The sequence below is a fragment of the Bos indicus genome, chromosome 5 (assembly GCF_029378745.1).
Source record: "Bos indicus isolate NIAB-ARS_2022 breed Sahiwal x Tharparkar chromosome 5, NIAB-ARS_B.indTharparkar_mat_pri_1.0, whole genome shotgun sequence".
Taxonomy (NCBI): domain Eukaryota; kingdom Metazoa; phylum Chordata; class Mammalia; order Artiodactyla; family Bovidae; genus Bos; species Bos indicus.
The window spans coordinates 94,918,246-94,938,252 of NC_091764.1; the positions used below are offsets into that span (position 1 = coordinate 94,918,246).

At 43.2% G+C, this 20,007-nt stretch overlaps 1 protein-coding gene across 2 annotated transcripts; it reads left to right on the forward strand.

Annotated features, from left to right (window-relative positions):
* The first annotated feature begins 441 nt into the window (after window positions 1-441).
* On the forward strand, window positions 442-19,455 carry ARHGDIB (Rho GDP dissociation inhibitor beta). Of its 2 annotated transcripts, none has more exons than XM_019961505.2 (6): window positions 442-594; window positions 11,306-11,489; window positions 12,319-12,402; window positions 14,336-14,412; window positions 15,985-16,048; window positions 18,786-19,455. In XM_019961505.2, exons 2-6 carry the CDS (start codon window positions 11,312-11,314, stop codon window positions 18,983-18,985), a joined length of 603 nt encoding a protein of 200 aa, XP_019817064.1. In that variant the 5' UTR covers window positions 442-594; window positions 11,306-11,311; the 3' UTR covers window positions 18,986-19,455. The 2 variants fall into 2 exon arrangements, with proteins under 2 accessions (XP_019817064.1, XP_019817066.2); XM_019961507.2 differs by lacking the exon at window positions 442-594 and adding an exon at window positions 798-988.
* The last annotated feature ends 552 nt before the right edge of the window (window positions 19,456-20,007 follow it).

Sequence of the window (20,007 nt, forward strand, 5' to 3'; positions counted from 1 at the left end):
ATTCTGACCAACAAAACTCTAAAAACCAATTTGAGGACCAATGTTAAGATTTAGGGCTAAATACGTGTAGTTAAAATTCATAATTTCTTAGCACCCCTTAGCAGTATTCACTGCCAGCAAACTTTCAACATATCTGGCTGATAAGGGAGCTGGCAGAGACCCCAAAGGAACAGAAGTTAGTCATACAAAGTAAGGCCTATGCGAATTTTCTGCTACTGGTTTTAGACAACTTGCCTCAGAAGTGTATGCACTGAAATGGCTTGATTTTTAGGTGCAGCCATACAATTATTCACAGCACTCACAATGATAGGCTGCAGACCCTTGTCTGAACCCTCAGGCAGCTGTGTGTTCACCTGGGTGGTCATGCTGTAGCCTGCACCATGAATCATCACGAGTGCTGCTCAGAGTTGGCTGATCAAGAGATACGCAGCTTGAAGGAACAGGATTTGAGACAGCCCAGGGTTTCCTCTTTGAGTAGGTTTAAAACATTTTTTTTTTTTTTTCTCACAACTTCCTTCCTGTTCTAACTGCCAGTACTCAGAAGTCAGGCTTGAGAGGCAGAGGCACCCAGGACGGAGACGTGGACCACTGACAGTAAGTTGAGATCCCTTCGGGGTGGGGAAGGCTGCAGGTGAGCACAGACAAATGCAAGAAATTTCTAAACCTGGCTACCGCCTGTACAGTTTATTTATTTTAAGAGGGGTTGTTCCTCTTTAAAATAAACCATGATAAGAAAGTTATTAAGGAGGCTGCAGAGAAGGGGAAGTCTGGGCAGGGAATGGCAACAGTGACTCAGGGGAGGCTGGTCTATGAGGGAGGGCGTGCACGCCTGCCCAGGAGACCCATCCTTCATGTCCTGGAGAAGGATTCCAAGGGCACCCGCCGGCAGTGCCTGGCCGGGTTCCTACAAGGTCGAAGCCGGCATCTGGCCAACCTCAGAAGCAAAAAGACTGTAGAACCAAGCTGTTACGAACCAAGCTGGTGCATGGTAAGTTGGTTGGTGCTGGGGTGGAGATGTGTGGTTTCCTGTTTTTAAGCAGACTTAAAGAGATGGGTTGAAAAGGAAAAAAAAAAAAACATGAAACTGTTCTCCACGGAAAGAATTTTCTGGGCACATAAAGGAAATATATAATGAAAGCCCCCCCTGGGGTCCAATGAGATTTAACAACCCAGTGGAGAGCATAGCAGAACGCATGGCTATTGATTCATCAGTCTACCGAGATGACATTTCTACCACTAGCAAAAGCCAGTGAGGTGGGCAGAAAGATAACTGCTGCCGTTGCCAAGACCAGCTCTTTACATCTGAGAGGGCTAAAAGGAAACCCAGAAGACACCCAACAATTTATTGAGAAATGCACGCTTGGTTGCTCTTTGCTGGCATGCTCTATCTGACTCTTTGAGATCCCATGGACTGTAGCCTGACAGGCTTCTCTGTCCAGGGGTTTTTCAGGCAAGAATACTGGAATGGGTTGCCATTTCTTCTTCCAGGGGATCTTCCCAACCCAGATTGAACCCTGCATCTCCTGTCTCCTTCATTGCGTGTGGATTCTTTAGCTGCTGAGCCATCAGGGAAGCCCCTTATTAAGAGAGGCATTCTAGTAAAATTCAAGTAGGCTCAGCTAGGACACCTAGTCAGTGGGCCTTCCAAATGTTGTGGTCTGGTTTTGGCAGTCATGAGAAGTGCTTTAGGTGTGACCTGAAATACTTTCTTCTCTTTTAAAGGATGTTCCAGGTAGCACATGTTACAAACATGGTCTGTACTTCAACTCTGGTTTTTTGTTTAGTTGCTAAGTCATATCGGGCTCTTTTTGTGACCTCAGAGCACATTGGGCTCCTCTGTCCCTGGCATTTCTCAGGCAAGCATACTGGAGTGGGTTAAACTCTGGACCTAGGGTAATTTGTGGTATAAGTCAGATAAACTCTGAGGTGTTCTGTTCAAGGTAGGGGAAGGTAGATGCCTTGACTTGGAGGTCCCATGGTTGTATCTTCATGGAGAGACCAAGAAACACTGGATTCAGAGTTAGCATATTGGATGCTCAAGCAAGGGAAGTCAAGAGGTCTGTGCTGGCATCCAGGAAGTTCAGTCATAGGCAGTTGCCATTTATCTTCGCCATTGCTGGATTTCATTACATTTATAAGAAAAGGCCCCTCCCATAACTGGATATGACACAAGCACAGTAAGATCGTTTTATTCTTTCCTGATATGTGTGCAATTCTGAAATAAAAGTTCATTCACCACCCATACTACACAGATACAGCCCATGAAGAATAAGCAGGTTATAGCTGAACAAAGGCCAACAACCTCCAGGCACTGGACTATGGTCCTCTGTTATTTGGGAGAACATGAGCTTGTCCCTCAGGCAGTATGCTCTGAGCAATGAGCAGGTTCTGTTTTCAGTGGAAGCTCAAAATAGCTAGGTCAGTCTGATGGGAACATGAGGGCCTTGGCCAATTCATGGGAGCACAATAGATTCCAACTTCAGCAGGCCGATAGAGAGACACCCTGAGGAGTGGGGGTGAGGGGCAATAAAAGTTAAGAAGATAAAGAGAACCAGCTTATATGGAGGGCCTTCTGTGTGTCAGATCTGGTGTGAGAAACGTATAAAACTGAATCCCATGAGGACACTGAGAGGACAAGAAGGCTCAGAAGTATGCAATGACTTTACTGAAGTCACACACTGATGCAAAAAACAATCAGTAGCTATGCTGCCTCAGAAGAACATTTTAGGAAATGCACCATGGCAGAAATGTTCTTTAAGCCCCCATTCTGAGCATCTTTGTTCTGGGTCAGTATTATTGTCACCCCAGATCTTGTATTAGAGTCCATACTGGCACCCCCCACAGATGGGTCTCGTGTTCCTTTTGAAACTTCAATACTTATCCACTTAATAAAGAATTACTGAGTCCCTCCCTAGTGGTTTCCACATTCTGGTCTCGCTTGGGTTTTCTTAGAAGAGTTACTATTCACCATGTGTGCTTATAAAAATTGTCTTTGGAAAAGTGTCAGTTGCTCAGTTGTGTCTGACTCCTTGTGACCCCATGGACTGTAGCCTGCCAGGCTCCTCTGTCCGTGGGATTCTCCAGGCAAGAATACTAGAGTGGGTTGCCCTTACCTTCTCCAGGCAATCTTCCTAACCCAGGGATGGAATCCTGGTCTCCTGTATTGCAGGTGGATTCTTTACCATCTGAGCCATAATTTTTCATGTTTAATTTAAAACCTCTGTGAGTGGACTAATTGCAGTGTAATCTTTTGCCCAATAATGGCTGCCTTTATGCAATTTTCTTTGCAGATTATTTAAAATGAGTATTCATGAAAGCACCTAGAACTGTGACTTTACATAGTAGACACTCAGAAAAGCTGAATGCATCCACTGAGTTCTCTCTCCTTTTGCATATAAATCTAGGTGTCCATGGGGCATTGGTTCTAGGATCACAACCATCCTCCTTGATACCAAAATCCATGGATGCTGCAAGTCCCGTGCTCTTGGTATCAAGAGAGGACCAACCGTACTATGAATGCCCAGGGAGGAATAACGTATTATATCTTGGGAAATAATTACTTCAAGGGAATCACTAAAGAATTCTGCTTCTAAGAATCTGTACCCCACCTCTGGCTTGATCTTAATGTTTAATGCATGTAAGAGGACACTGTCCTCTCAGGCACTGGATTGGTTGCTGTCTTCCGGCTCTGCAGTTGCAGTTGCTCTTGGTGGGGTGGAGGCAGTAGAGAGCAGCTCCCAATTGGAAGCATCAATTCCTCTGGGTCATTTGGGAATAGTGACACACCAGAAAGGAATTTAGAACCGAGACAGCGTGCTGTGTCCCAGGGGTTAAAGTTAGATTCCCCAGTGAAGCCAAATCACCAGGCAGCAGAGCAGACCCAAATCCTCCTTGACTGGCTCCGAAACGTCTGTGGTCCTTCAGAGACAGTCCAGCTCACCATGACCTGCTGTAGACCAATGACCTCCAGTTTGGGGAAAGTGGGCATATCCTAGACATCAGGAAGTAAAGATGACTGGGTGACATAGAATGCTGATGCTCACATAGGTACTTCTCTGCTGGAAACCCCCTACTTCTGGCACTTCCCCATTTCTTTCTATTCCTCCCTCAACTCTACCTCTTCTGTCTAATCCTCCTGGCCGGTGCATCAGGTTGTGTGATTAGGCAATTTCGGGGCTTGAGTTAAGTCTCCACTGTGCTTTCCTCAAGAGCCAAAGGACAATCTCTCTATTTGCTGTGCCTGTGTCTCCTATCATTTCCCATCAGTCCCAGAATGACCTCTGGCTTCACTTAGGAAAGGGAGCAATAAATAGAATCTAAAATTAAATTGCTCTTTAAAGAACTAGAATAGTGACGATTGCATTTTACAGGCTGATTCAGTTCCTAAACAATCCTGGCAGTTCCCAGAACCTCTTGTCTCTTCCATGCTCCTCAAAGAAACCAAATCTATTTTTAAGGAGGAAGGAGAGGACTTTGTCAACATGGCAGAGCCCAAAGAAAGCCTTGGTGTCTGGCAGTCAGGTACCTCGATGAAGCTGAAACCAGCAAACACAGAGTATCATGAAGAAGCGAGGAGAAGAAGGGAACAGAGGGTAATTGAACATCTACTGTTGGCCAGAATAGTCCTAGAACTTTTCACGTCTTCTCTAACTCTTCAACTCCATCAGAAAAGCTTATGATTCCCACTTTACTGGTAAAAAAAAACTCAGGCTCAGTGAGGCTAATAACACCCTTACATCCTGGAACGTCAATCATGGACACACATTTTGAATCTCTAGTCTATCTGACTCAGTGCTCAAATCCCAAGAGACACAACAAAGGGTCATTGTTTTATGAATTAACCAGGTGGTTTGTTTCATCTAAATTCAAGAGTTTTACCTTGTCTTTGCCTTCCACTTATTCAGAACTGCGTTATGAACCAGAAGAGTGTGCTGCATCCTGAGACTGGTAAATTCTTAGGTGTATGTCACTTCCAGTGTCTTGGAAATTTCACTGAATTTTTAAACAAAAACACTGATTTGTGCTGTTATACCCATGCCATGAATACCCACCCTAATTTAATTTGGCATTTTAATTGAGCCTGAGAGGATTAAGTTCCTGCCTCAGCCCATCTAATGCTTGACCCTATTTCACTGAGCAGTAAACATGGGTGTGAGGGTTCGCTGTGAAAATTCACCTGTATAGGCATCTGTGAAGCAGGAAATAAAGATAACTAGAGAGGTGAGCACATGAAAACAGAAAAGAAAAGCGTATGTGCTTTGGGGCCTTATTAAATATGTAATTGATAATTCCCCATTTCACGTTAGGGCTTCCCAGGCGGCTCAGAGGTTAAAGCGTCTGCCCGCAATGCGGGAGACCTGGGTTCGATGCCTGGATCGGGAAGATCCCCTGGAGAAGGAAATGGCAACCCACTCCAGTATTCTTGCCTGGAGAATCCCATGGACGGGGGAGCCTGGTGGGCTACAGTCCACGGGGTTGCAAAGAGTTGGACACGACTGAGCGACTTCACTTTCACTTTCATTTCACTTTTACTGTGTAAAGAACTGTAATCAAACACAGCATGAAAACAAGCGACACAGCCCTGCTCTTTGTGGAACAAGGTACAAGCCCCAGAGGGAGGTGAGCACAGCCCAATCTAGAATGTTCTATGCTGATGATCTGGGTTCTCCCCAGCCTCACATCCACTTCCTCTTTCCCTTTCTTGGTTTACAACCTTGTTTAAATTAAGGACAGCCTTAGAATCACTGAATTATGAAGGAGCCTCAGAGATCTTTGAAGGCAACCGTTTCACTCTGCAGAGGCCAAAACTGGAGCAGAGGTTTAGCAGCTTGCGCAAGGGGACATGGGGTAGAGTTGCACCGAAATTCTCTTTAGATGACACTTCCCTGACTTGCTAAAGCTGCCCTGCAGAGTTTTGCAAAGCAGCACTCACCTCTGCCTGTGCAGCATCCCCCATGGAGATTCTCAAGATAACCAATAAGCTCTCTAATTTCATTATTGCTTCTTAATAAAGACAGCTGGAGTGACAGAGCTTAGAGCCTGCTGTCAGAAACCTCCCCCCGGGCTCATATTCATGTTGTCACTTACACAGCATGCTTTCTCGGGCAAGTTATTTACTTCAAGTTTGGTTCCCTAATCTGTAGAAGGGAATGATGATAACAGCCATCCTTAAGGCTATGGTGAGGACTAAGTGAGATAATCCTCGGGACAGGGTTTAGCGCTACGCGTGATAGCTGGTAGAATTATTGTTATCAATAACAAAACCAGATGTTCTTCACAGACTTACTGAATGAATTTATGGTTTGGGGGGTGGTGGGTAGTGGGGGGAAGGAATAATTAAGGAGTTTGGGATGGGCATGTACACACTGCTATTCCTAAAATGGATAACCAACAAACACCTACTGTACAGCACAGGGAACTCTACTCAATGTTATGTGGCAGCCTGGATGGGAGTGGAGTTTGGGGTGGGATGGATACATGTATATGTATGACTGAGTCCCTTCACTGTTCACCTGAAACCATCACAACATTGTTAATTGGCTATACTCCAACACACACACAAAAGCTGTTCTTTAGATGATGCAATTGGAGAGCAACCTGGCATTTCCCTAAAATTCCTACAAAATGGAAGGATAAAAAGAGAAAAATGAGGGAGTTCCCCAGTGGTCCAGTAGCTAGGACTCTGTGGTTTCACTGCCATGGCCAGGGTTCAATTTCTGGTCAGGAAACTAAGATCCTGCAAGGCACATGGTGCAGCAAAAAACAAACAAACAACAAGAAAAACAAACAAAACACACACACAACACAAACAAAAAAGTTTTAAACTATTTTTAAAAGGAGAAAAATGATACTTGTAGTTCACTATACATACACAGCTTGGGAAACTGTTGTCAAGATATATTAACCAGTTGGGGCTTTAGGAGAATCTGAAATTTCCCGGAAATGAATTGTAAAATTGAAAATGCATACTCTTTGGGGAATTCACATAAATAAACAATATGAAATAATAAAACAGAGGCAGATAGCCTTTTATACAGGTGAAATAAGGTAACTGAAGGACAACTGAGCTGACACCTGACTACAGGTAGCAACCTTAGAAAAGGAAGCACCTAGAGATGGTCTCCCCTAACCTGTCACCTCCCAAGATGAGGAAAGGAAGATCACAGGGGTTGGAAAATTTGCTCACAGGGTCATAGCTAGTCAGTAGCAAAGCCAGAATGAAAACTCATGCATGATGAGGCCTAGTTCATTGAGGGGATAATTATCCAAAATCAAGTAGATTGATCCAGAACTCTTCCCAAACCACAGCTCTTCTGCTGGACTATGGTCATGTTCCCTGAGATCCAGACGTTACTCAGTATCTCCTCCTGCCTCTGCAGGTCCAGGGTTTCAGGTTCACAGACTTGATCCTTGGCTTGAGGCTGAGTTGTGTCATTGGTCGGGCCAGGCTTCAGAGAGAAGCAAAAAGTGAAAAAGAAAGTGAAGTCACTTAGTTGTGTCCAACTCTTGGCGACCCCATGGAATGTCTGTCCACGTTCCTCTGTCCATGGGATTTTCCAGCCAAGAGTACTGGAGTGGGTTGCTGTTTCCTTCTCCAGAGGGTTTTCCCAATCCAGGGATCAAACCTGGGTCTCCCGCATTGTAGGCAGATGCTTTACCATCTGAGCCACCAGGGAAGTCCATGCTTAACACTCAATGCTTTGCTTCACTGTTTCCAAAAGTTATAGTTTCAAGGTCATGTTCTTAATCATGGACTCCAGTAGAGTCTATGAAGGACTTCAGGGCTCCACGAATCCCTGTGCTGCTTGCACAATTTCATGGGCTTTTGCTTTTCTCCTTTTATAAGGACCATGACTCTTACTAGATTTTTAAAGAGACTTGCAATCTCCAGAAAGATTAAGAACCACCAATCAAACCAGCTGGGCATTTTTGGTATGGATAGATTGCTCATCCCCCAACTTTTTCCACTTTGGAGAATAACTTAAAGAACAGTGTCTTGTAAATGCTAGATGCTCATCAAATATTTGTGACCTTCATTTTGCTTTCAGAAGAGCTTTCCCTGAGAAGTGCTTTCCAGTCCTTTCTTTGTCATTTTATGACATTTTCATCTTTTTTTCTTTTTTCTAATCAGCTTTTCAGAGTGAACTGATTTGGAGTCATCTGACTTCATATCTCTTTTTCTTATGCTATATAATTAGACCAAATTATTTTCATGTGGTCCCATTTTCCTCCTCTTGACTGCCACAATTTCATATCATAATCCCACATTATTCTCTGTTCTTCAATGTCTTTAAATAAATGTGTGGCTCATTTTCATTGAGCAATTATTATATCTGTTTGCAGTGGATCAAGGAAATTTAAAAGTGACATGTCTCTGATTTACCAATTAAAAAATCAAGATCTAGATGACAGATAAATTATGTTGCCAAGTATGACACTATCAAAAGTTAGAAAATACTGTCCTAGACTAGATCTTTCTCTCTGTCTCTGTTTCCCTCTCCTTTCAAAATTGAGATTTGAGGGTACAGAATTACAATTCCCTGTGTGTGCGCTCAGTCACTCAATCATGTCCGACTCTTTACAACCTCATGGACTATAGCCTGCCAGGTTCCTCTGTCCACGGAATTTTTCTAGGCAGGAATACTAGAGTGGGTTGTCATTTCCCTACAGATTATTAAAATCACCTTGAGCTAATTAGTGCCTGGATGTGGTGTCATCCTTTCGTAGTCAAACTTTAAGCGCATGACTTGTGAGAACCAAGTAATACTTTCCAGAAAGGCCTCTCTACAGTGCTGAGATGTCCTCATAAGGTGATAGCTTTGCTGATGCTCTGTCTGCAGTTTTTTTATGTGACCTCTACCCTGGGTATTTGGTCAGGCTCCTGGGTGTCACCAGAGGAGAACCTGTCTCATCTAATTAGTCTCATCTGCGTTGTTCTTTATCTGTGGCTTAATGGTTGTCCTTAAACTACCCACAGCCTACAACCTCCACCAACTGCATCCTTCATCGTTTTTCCAGCCAGTTTATTCACTTTCCCTGAGTGTTGTTTGGAATAGGACTTGAATTAGTCACTCTGTTGATTGTGCTGTTCCCTAGAGACTCAGCTCTGAGTGGTTCTGGTTCTTCAGCAGAAGCAAGAGTTGCCATAGCAACAGGCCTACAAGCTTCCTTCCTGCACAGGAAGTGGACCCAGGCAATGCAATACTGTTTGCAGAGTTGATCAAGGCTTATAGTGTTCAGCTTGTTATTTTTCTGGAAGAAGATAGATGAGCCAAGAGATATCATTTTTTTTCCTTTCCTTTTTTTTTCCCCCTGTTAAAATTGCTTTTGTTTAGCTTCACTTCCAAATTATTTTTCTTCCCATTGCCAATAATAGCAACATTAAATTTGAAACCACAACTGATTTTGGCCACAGATAGCTTCAAACTCTCAGAGGAACCTTATAGAACTTGGCAGGGTCACTCAAGAGGAGATGTGATAAGTATTGTCTTAGAGTTCTACCACTTCGGAACAGTAAAGCCTTTACCCAAGGCAGGGAAGAGTTACCCTGGGAGCAGAATGAAAGGAAACCAGGAAATTATCTCCTTGTCTAAATATCTCCCTTGTTTCCCCCAAATAGCTCCATTTCTGGCAACCCCAGGCCTGAAATTCTTCCTAGAGATTCCTTCCTCTTTATTAGGACAGGGTATCTCATTGAGATACATGAACTTGGGCAATTCTCTTAAGCTCTGTGTTTTGAGTTTCTCAGTGATAAAACAAGGGGAAGAGAATGGCTACCCACTCCAGTATTACAGCCTGAAGAATTCCATGGACAGAGGAGCCTGGTGGGCTACGGTCCGTGGGGTCACAAAGAGTTGGACACGACTGAGTGACTAGCAAGTTTTTGGACTATATCACCTCCAAGGTTCATTTCAACTCTGAAAAGCTCTGACTATACCTGCTTTAAGAAAAATAATTTTAAAATTTACAATCAGTCATTAACATTTAAGTGTAAATAATTGTATTAGATCTTCCCTTGATGTTTTAACATAAAACAAGTAAATGTAGATGATGAAGGAAGAAAATAGGGTATGCCCAGGTAAGGTCTGAGAGCATAAGGTCACAGGAGATCTGGAGAAGGGAAGGAGGTACTAAAGGAGAAGTGGAGATGGACAGAAGGGTACTAAAGAGACAGTTGCAATTTGTCTAGAAGTTGGAATCCTTTATTATTTTGTGTTATTTCAAAAGAACAGAAGCTCGTTAGATATAGAACCTATTAACCCAATCAATGAGCACTTATAAAATGACAAGTATTCAAGTGTTTCGGGAGATTCAAGAGACTTTTTGGTGGTCCAGTGTCTAAGACTCTGAGCTCCCAATGCAGGGGCCCTGAGTTTGATCCCTGATTGGGGAACTAAATCCCATATAATGCAATGAAGACCCAGGGCAGCCAAATAAATTTTTAAAGTGAGAGAGAAACAAAACCCACTAGCTGGCCTTGGGGAATTATTAGCAATGTTGGGAGCCGGGGGAGGACACTCAGGCAGATATCACAGGGGCTAAAACTTCTCATGACTTGCTTTTGAGCTCTTGCAGGAGTTCAGGGAAAGATGCAATGAATGGGGAAAAACTAACTTGCTTTACCAAGTACTTGACACCATTATGACTGGGATTGTATTGATACATGCTGAGCACTTTGACACCTGCAAGACTGGCTAGATTTGTAGGACTATGATCATTTCTATAACTCTCTGAACTGGGGCTGTTCATTCATTGTTCAGGACAGCTTGTGCTGTGTTGCTTCACTTGTTTTATAGTATTCACAAGTGAGTTACTTACTGTCAGTTTCATTGAGTGAATAGGAGGGATTCATCACAGTATGAAAACATTCAGATATGTCAAAGGAAAACCTAGAATGTGTTATATTCTTATTTTGTGAAATAGAATGAGGCTGAATCAGAGGGAAATCTTCTGGAAAATCATTGACAATTACAGAAGTTTATTAGGGCAAAAATAGCACTAAGAGTGGGCTTTCCTGATGATTCAGTGGTAAAGAATCCATCTGCCAGTGCAGGAGATGTGGGTTCAATCCCTGGGCCAGGAAGATCCCCTGGAGAAGGAAATGGCAACCCACTCCAGTATTCTTGTCTGAGAAATCCCATGGACAGAGGAGCCTGGCAGGCTATAGTCCATGGGATCGCAAAGAGTGGGACAGGACTTAGTGACTAAACAACGACAAGACTAAGAGCAGCCCCTCAAGCATAGCTCATATCCACGGACTTTTGGCCAATAGATCCTCACTGTCTTTCTTTCTGTCTCCCTCTAGATCAAAATGACTGAAAAGGCCCCAGAACCACACGTGGAAGAGGATGACGATGAGCTGGATGGCAAGCTCAACTACAAGCCCCCCCCACAGAAGTCCCTGAAGGAGCTGCAGGAGATGGACAAAGATGATGAAAGTCTAACTAAGTACAAGAAAACGCTCCTGGGGGACGGTCCTGTGGTAGCAGGTATGTGTATGTGAGGAGACAGAGTGGGGCAGGTCGAGGGGCACAGAGAAGGCAGACATTTGAGCTACTCAGGAGCAGGTGCAAAGAAGAGTTTCCCAAGTGCTTCTAAGGTTAAGGGAGTGAGCTGCAGTCTCCATGTGCCAAACCAAGTTATAGATGGATGATTAAGTTTTCTTTGGAGATAAAGGGTACGTTGCCTTGAAATAGACAAAAATAACACATAGGAAGGATTTAGGAGTTTCAGACTATTACTCAGAATTGGATTCTCTCCATGGTTTCTCACGTTCTCTTTTTCTCCTTCTCACTCCTTACCTAACATCCATCATTTCCAATACACAATGGCAGAGTCAGACATGGTCCAAATATATGGATGCACCCTGCCCAACCAGCAGAGTACCTTCCCCCTAGCCACTCTGGAAATGTTTGCTATTGATGAATAAGGTGGGCCTACAAGTACCTGGGTTCGATCCCTGGGTTGGGAAGATCCCCTGGAGAAGGAAATGGCAACCCCCCTCCAGTATCCTTGCCTGGAAAATCTCATGGACAGAGGAGCCTAGTGGGCTGCAGTCCATGGGGTCACAAAGAGTTGGGCACGACTGAGCAACTAACACACTTACAAGTACCTGAAGCAGAAATAGCTTCACAGGAAGGTCCAAGGTCACTAAGACCAAGCCTGGTGAATCTGCCACTTCCATCTTTATTTCTCCTCTAGAGACAGAGATCCATTTTTCTTTTTCATCTTCTCTCTTTCCTACTTGAAATGTATACACACACACCCTGTATGTATATACCTCTTCTCTGTGCTCACAGTGCCTTATAATTTCTGCAGACCCAACAGCCCCCAATGTCACTGTCACCCGCCTGACCCTTGTTTGTGAAAGTGCCCCAGGACCAATCACCATGGACCTCACTGGTAAGTGATCACAGCTCTTCTGTTTGGTGGGGACCTCATGTCATCATGAGGACAAGGGCATGGTTTTTGTCCCTTGTCCCAGCCAAAAAAAAAAAAACCTAGTAAAGTAAACAGCTTCCCAAGTGGCACAGTGGTCAAGAATCCACCTGCCAATGCAGGAGACACAGGAGACTTGGGTTTGATCTTTGGCTTGGGAAGATCCCCCGGAGAAGGAAATGGCAACCCACTCCAGTACTCTTGCCTGGGAAATCCCATGGACAGAGGAGTCTGGCAGGCTACAGTCCATGGAATCACAAGGAATCAGACATAACTGAGTGCACACACACACATACACAAACACACACACATACAATATAAAGATCAGAGAAAATATTGATCCTGTGTCAGCTACAGAACTTACCTGAAGGCAAGAAGAAATCTAAGACCTCCTGATTAATGCTAGGAATTCCATTGTGAAATATGCAGTACCTTTTTAGCTTAAAACTCTGATTCTTTGAAAGAAGCAACTTCCCTCACTAAAGATGTACAACTTAACATGTTATTTTCTTTCACTTTATTGCTGCCAAGATCAAGTCCTTTCCTGAAACTTAGGTCTGGAGGAGATGATGAGAGACTGGAAAGGTGGCTGATTTGGGGGAAAGTAGGCCACTGGGAGAAATGAGGAAAGGGCCACCGAGCCAGGGGTTGGGGACATCAAAGGCAGGTCTTTAGTGAAAAAAATAATAATAATTATTATTACCAGATTCATAAAATAGACTCATGAGACAGAACAGAGCATGCCTCTAGAACAGCAAGCTTAGGAGCAAGGTAGTTCCCCTCTCATAAGACAACCACTCTTTACCTTATATGGGCTTTTTGTCAGAGGGAGGAAATTGGAGGCTGAAAAGACACACTTCCTGTTCAACTGAAATCATTAGAGCAGAGTCCCACATTCAACTACCCCCACGTTCTAGCATCTCTCAGAAAGAAATTCTCTCTCTCTCTCACCGGGCCTCAGACCTCTTCCTGTGAGAAATTGTGTAAAGTTAACAGGTACAACTGTCATTTTGCAAGATAAGGTCTGAAGTAGTACTAAGGAAACCTGCTCTGTTCGGAAAGGCTCAATCATCGATCCTGCAGGGAAAACTTGGTCCCTGTCCCTTTTTCCCAGCAACAAAATAAGCTTGGTTTTCTATCAGCGAAAAAAAAGCTACTGAAGTGAATCCTAGATGTATACAGAGGAGGCTGGTGCCAGCTATATGCATGAAGCATCTGCACAAAACTGTGCAAAACACACACACACAGTCACCCCAAATGTCAAATTATACAGGATCACTTTGGGAAAGGAACAAAGACCACCTCTCTAACCAAGGTACAGGAATTAGAGGGCAGATCCTGGTTTTATGGAGCCTGAAGCCTTTAGAACTTAAGTGATAAGCTTTCTTTTCCTTAAGAAAAAAAAAAAAGTATGAAATTGCAAATGCAAAAGCAAAATTAAGTACAAAAATCTATTTTTTTAATTTTTTAATTTTATATATTTTTTAGAATGATAAAAAGGAACCAAACAAGCACATTTTCTAAAGCTTAGAAAACACAACACACGTTAACAAATCTACAAAAACAAATAGCTGGCATTCTTACATAATATTTTTCTCCTATATATTTGAGGACTGGGGGCAGAGTCTTTAAGCATAAAGTCTTGCGTATTCTTAAGGTTGCAGTCAAACTTGGAGGGAAAGCTCTATCATGTTTCTTTCATATCGGCTATAAGATTTCAGGAATTCCAAATGTGTATTTGTGCAGCGAGTAATCTCAAACATTCTTTGACCTGAGGACCATAGGGACCGTGTTGCCCTGAGGAGTCCAGAAAATGGCTCAGGAGCTTCAACTTCATTCATCTCCTTGTGAATGTCCTTTCAGCGAGAATTAACTCTTTTAAAATTCACTTCTACAGGGGATCTGGAAGCCCTTAAAAAAGAAACCTTTGTCCTAAAGGAAGGTGTTGAATATAGAGTCAAAATTAACTTCAAAGTAAGTATATGGCCCTGTATGTTTGTATAAAGTTTCAATTCTTCCTGTAATCAGAAGAAGAAAAAAAAATCAAATTTCTTACATTATCACATTGGCATACGTTTGTTAATTTCTATTTCTCCCTAAATCTGGGCTCTCGGTTTTAGTTCCCAAAGCTTCTTCCTCATGGGGTGGAAGACAATCGGGAAGGGTGGGCAGGCAGAGGCAGGGAATAACAAGGAATATTCACACTTTCCTTTTGTCCATCTCAACCATGTTTATATTAAATGGATGATCTGTGGAGCAGTAGAAAAACAGGGAGTTTTTCTTTTTTGAAGTCCTTATTACCACTCCACCACCATTTCCGTCTTTTTTTGGTCTTTTACCCACCAGACCACATCTTCTACTATGCCCAGGAGACCAGCTTAAAGGCTTCTAGAAGGATGTGGGTTTTTTTCCTATATCTATGAGTCACATGCAGAAGTTAGAAGAGTTAGAAAGTTCGGGTTTCATTTTATCACTCTTTCTTCAATGAAGCTGTTTTCCTTCTGTCTGCTTTCAATAGCTTTATGCTACAGGTTTTGCTGACTGACTGTTCCAAACCTAAGCAAGAAGTATTCATGGCTACACTACCCCATTGCCAACAAAACAAAATGTATCACTGAGAGACTGCTCTAATTGTTCTGTCCAAAATAAAAACAGAGCCCTGGTTATTGTCAAAGAGAAACAATACTCTTTCATTCTTACATGGGTGAACAATTAACCAAGCCATCCAGCTAATGGGGTTGTGCCCACTTTAATTTGCTTGTATAAACATGACCATGGTATAAAATTAACAGACCGGTTCAGCCCTAGGTAGAATGAATCATGGAAAAATAAAGTGCTCGAGCTGTCTATATTTTCATTCCACTTTAGTAAATTTTCTTTGAAAGGCTTGGGAAAGTGGCAAGATTCCAGACAACATCTGAGAACGACAGCCATCCAAACTATATGCCAGAGGCAAATGGATTTCACCCATTATTTTCATCCGAGGGGGGTGTTTTCCTGTGACTCATCTCATCTCTAGACTCCAATCACAGTTATGTTACAAGCAAAATCATCTTCTAGGTCCAACTGTCCATTACGACTTTTCTCCCTGTTTGTTCTTCATATGTTTGGTGGATCATTTCTGAGATTAGGGTTTTCAGATATTTACATAATAGTTTTCATTAATGCCTTTGTAACCTAAAAACAAGAAAGGCCTTATGGACAGTCTTCAGGGAGAAGGAGCTCAAGACCCTTCTCTGGGCCATGGAGGAAGGAGAGACGTAATGTAGAATACTGAGACTGTTTTAATTAACCATCTCCTCCCCCACACCAAAAATCATAGTATTCAACAATTGGAACCAGCTTCGGTAACATTGAGTCTTGTGACTTCCTCTCTTTAATCTCTGCCTCATCGCCAGGCTACATGATGGTAGTAACTTATTTTGAACTAAATCTTCAGTCCTTTCATCCTTAGAGAAGCCTCAGTTAGGTCAGATCAGCATGAAATATGAGGAAAAATTGAAGACCCTCTTTAATCTGAATCACATGGCTCCTTCCCACCTACAGGTGAACAAGGATATTGTGTCAGGACTGAAGTATGTTCAACACACCTACCGGACCGGGGTGAAAGGTAAAGTATCCACACTTACCACTGTACCAAACTCCGCTTCTCAGGGACACGTAAACTTCGGGTTATTAGCGATGTTTAGTCCTAAATTCATTGAAGAATCTGATGACAGCTGTGGACATTCACCCTTGGAGAGCCACGCATCTACTTACTTCCATGTTAACAGAAACCTGGTTAAGACTGGGTCAGCCACCGACCTTCAGCATTCTGCTTCGGAAATCCAATTTTATTACTTATAAAGGGGAAGAATAAGAATTCGATACCTGGCTCGGTTAGATCCTCCGGAGGAAGGCATGGCAACCGACTCCAATATTCTTGGCTGGAGAATCCCATGGACAGAGGAGCCTGGAGGGCTACAGTCCATAGGGTCGCAAAGAGTCGGACACGACCTAAGCAACATAGCACGCAAGCAAACACAACCAAGTTTGAATTCAAGTACATAAATGTACTCTTGAATTTTTTAAAAAAGCAGTTCACAAGTAAAAAAACTGCTGCTGCTGCTGCTGCTAAGTCGCTTCAGTCGTGTCCGACTCTGTGTGACCCCATAGGCGGCAGCCCACCAGGCTCCCCCATCCCTGGGAGTCTCCAGGCAAGAACACTGGAGTGGGTTGCCATTTCCTTCTCCAAAAAAACCTGAGTGTCAGAGAAATCCGAGAGGAAAGACCTACCCAAATGGGAGGTGCTAGTAGCATATGATAGGCAGGTGCCAGCGGAGGGGTGGGCTGCGGTGCTCAATTTCCTGGCCAAAGAATAGGGGGGGGCCGGGGGGAACTCTTTCTAGAACTGAGAAAAGCGGCTCAGATGGTGAAGCGTCTGCCTACAATGCAGGAGACCCAGGTTCGATCCCTGTGTAGGAAGACCCCCTGGAGAAGGCAATGGCACCCCACTCCAGTACTCTTGCCTGGAAAATCCCATGGACGGAGGAGCCTGGTAGGCTACAGTCCATGGGGTTGCAAAGAGTCAGACAGGACTGAGTGACTTCACTTTCACTTTGTAACTAAAACAAATAATATCACATTATTTAATCTACAGTTTCCTTGACAAGCTGCACCTAAACGGTGCATGTTCAGTTGGGTTCTGTTAATAAGAGCAGAGAAAAATGAAAGGTGGAAGGCGGATGAAAGCACTTTAAACGTTTCGTTAACCTACTGGTGTGAAACAGCGTCCCCTAGAGGGGTGAATCAGTAATGCATAGGTCAGTTTCACCAAATCCATCAAAGAGGACTAAGGAAGACAATGATCAGTTAGCATGGAGCACGACTAAGCGACTTCACTTTCACTTTTCACTTTCATGCATTGGAGATGGAAATGGAAACCCACTCCAGTGTTCTTGCCTGGAGAATCCCAGGGACAGAGGAGCCTAGTGGGCTGCCGTCTATGGGGTCACACAGAGTCGGACACGACTGAAGCGACTTAGCAGTAGCAGCAAAGACCCACTTAATGACTCAAATCCCACAGAAGATAGTTAACCTTAAAGATCGTCCTTGCTCTTCCAATACCTAGTCTCACGAAAACATAGTTCAGTTTCCTATTTTCCTTTGGGTGTAAAGACTCTGATGTATCACTTGGGCAAAAGGTTGTCAAGAATGTCTGCAGCTATTCCTCCAAACTTATTCAAAATAACAGCCAATTTAAACATCACCTGCCTGCCTGCCCACCTACCTTTACTTAAACTTTCTAGTCCTTATTATTCTTAATATATATCCCAGTTGCTCACCTTTTAATAACTCTGGTTGGCTATTTTTACCATCTATTTCAGTTCACCACTATAAAAAAAAAAAAAATTATTGGTTTTCCCATTTCATCTAATTATTCCATCCATGATTTCTGTTCATTCTGATCACCAGCTGTTACCTTATCTCTTGCAACTATCCACAGAATGATAGTTTGTAGATAGAAGATCCTCAAGGTGTATTATATAGAAAAGAAACTGAATCCCCGAAACGTAGATAGTAGCAGGGCTGAGATCAGAACTCTGGTCTCAATTAGTTTCAGGGTTTTTTTAATTGAGATATAATTGGCATATAACATAGTGTTAGTTTTAGGTATACAACATAATGACCTGTACCTGTACATATTGTAAAATAATTACCGTGATTAGTCTAATTAACCCCCATCACCACACAGTTTCAGTTTTTTTTCTTGTGATGAGAACTTTTAAGATCAACTCTCTCTGCAACTTTCAAATACACAACATAGTATTGTGAACTATGGTCACCGCACTGTACTTTAGGGCTTCCCTGGCTCAGTTGGTAAAGAATCTGCCTGCAATACAGGACACCCAAGTTCGATTCCTGGGTTGAGAAGATCCCCTGGACTTACTTATCTTGTAACTGGAAGTGTGTACCTTTGGAGTACCTGGAATTCTTTTTGTTTGTTTGTTTGTTTTTTATGATATAATCTGCTATATCTTCATAGAGTCTTGATCCTCATTGATTTAGGGCACTAATTCCTCAGCTTTCCTAAATCTCAGAGTTAAAGACACTGATTCTTGGGACTCACAATAGTACTAACCATAGGTTGAGAGTGGGTCAAAGTATACTACATTATGAAGAGATTCCAACTTTAAAAAATGTTTTTAAGGAAAAAAAAAAAAGTTGCTCCAGGTAAATCTGATATTTAGCCAGGCTTGGAAACTATTACTCTTGGCTTTGATCACAGTGAGCTCTGCTCCAAATTGTCACATGCAGTGTTTCCATCTAACAGGCTCTCACCCTAATGAACTTTTCTTTTTTCCCAGTGGATAAAGCAACGTTCATGGTGGGCAGCTACGGGCCTCGGCCAGAGGAATATGAGTTTCTGACTCCAATTGAGGAGGCCCCCAAGGGCATGCTGGCCCGAGGCACTTACCACAACAAGTCCTTCTTCACCGATGATGATAAGCATGACCACCTCACCTGGGAGTGGAACCTGTCCATTAAGAAGGACTGGACAGAATGAGCGCCCCAGCACTTCGCTCTGCCTATCTTTGCCATCCAGAAGAGCCCTTGGTCCCTCCTCCCTGATCACAGTTGGGGCCCTTTCCCAGCACCCTCCACCCTCTTAGCACTGCACCCTTTCCCACACGGAGTCTCCCAGTGATAGCCGAACAAGATGCTTAAAATTGGGCTTTCGTCCTGCCCTCCTTCTGATCATGCCCAGATCTCCGAAGTTCTCTGTCCCATAGACGATCATTTAATATTCCTTCTTTTATTCCCATTTGAGCAACTGGAGATCAGAAAATGGGCACACTAGCACAGTCCTTCTGTCTCAGGTCCTTGTCTCTCCCTCCCACCCCTGGATTCTCCTGGTGGTTACTGCTGGTTCAGTGAAGGTCGATCATCACGTTCCCTGCCAACTGGGGTTTTTCTTTTCTGGGAGACACTGTAAACAGCACAAGAGAACAAGAATAAAGCAGTTATAAGAGCTGACTGAGACCCTCCTTTCTCTGCATTCTCCCTTCAAGCAAATATGGAAACTGGAAGGTCCCCATTCATGCGTTTCCTCAGAATAGGTGGGCAGAGCTCAGTACAGGAGGTTTTACATAACTGGGAGTGGTTTTGCCCCCTGTTTCAGTGCAAATGCTAGAAAAATCTCAATTTATTTATTTTTTTAAAATAAGCATGGTATTCTTCTTCTTCTTCTTCTTCTTTTTTTTTTTTAAATTTGCTTTGCTGTGGCTTCCCTGGTGATTCAGACATTACCATCTTTACAGAATCTGCCTGCAATGCAAGAGACCTGGGTTTGATCCCTGGGTCAGGAAGATCCCCTGGAGAAGGGGATGGCAACCCACTCCAGTATTCTTCTCTGGAGAATTCCATGGACAGAGGAGCCTGGCAGACTACAGTCCAGGGGATGGCGAAGAGTCGGACATGACTTTCACTTGCTGTGGTGGATATTAGTTGCAGCACGCAGGATCTAGTTCCCTGACCAGAGATTGAACAAGGGTCAAATAGAAGCAAGGAGGCTTTTTTTTAATTAAT

Coding starts and splice junctions, on each gene's coding strand:
- ARHGDIB (XM_019961507.2), top strand. Junction 11,490..12,318: donor GGACGGTCCTGTGGTAGCAG/GTATGTGTATGT, acceptor TAATTTCTGCAG/ACCCAACAGCCCCCAATGTC. Junction 14,413..15,984: donor GAGTCAAAATTAACTTCAAA/GTAAGTATATGG, acceptor TCCCACCTACAG/GTGAACAAGGATATTGTGTC.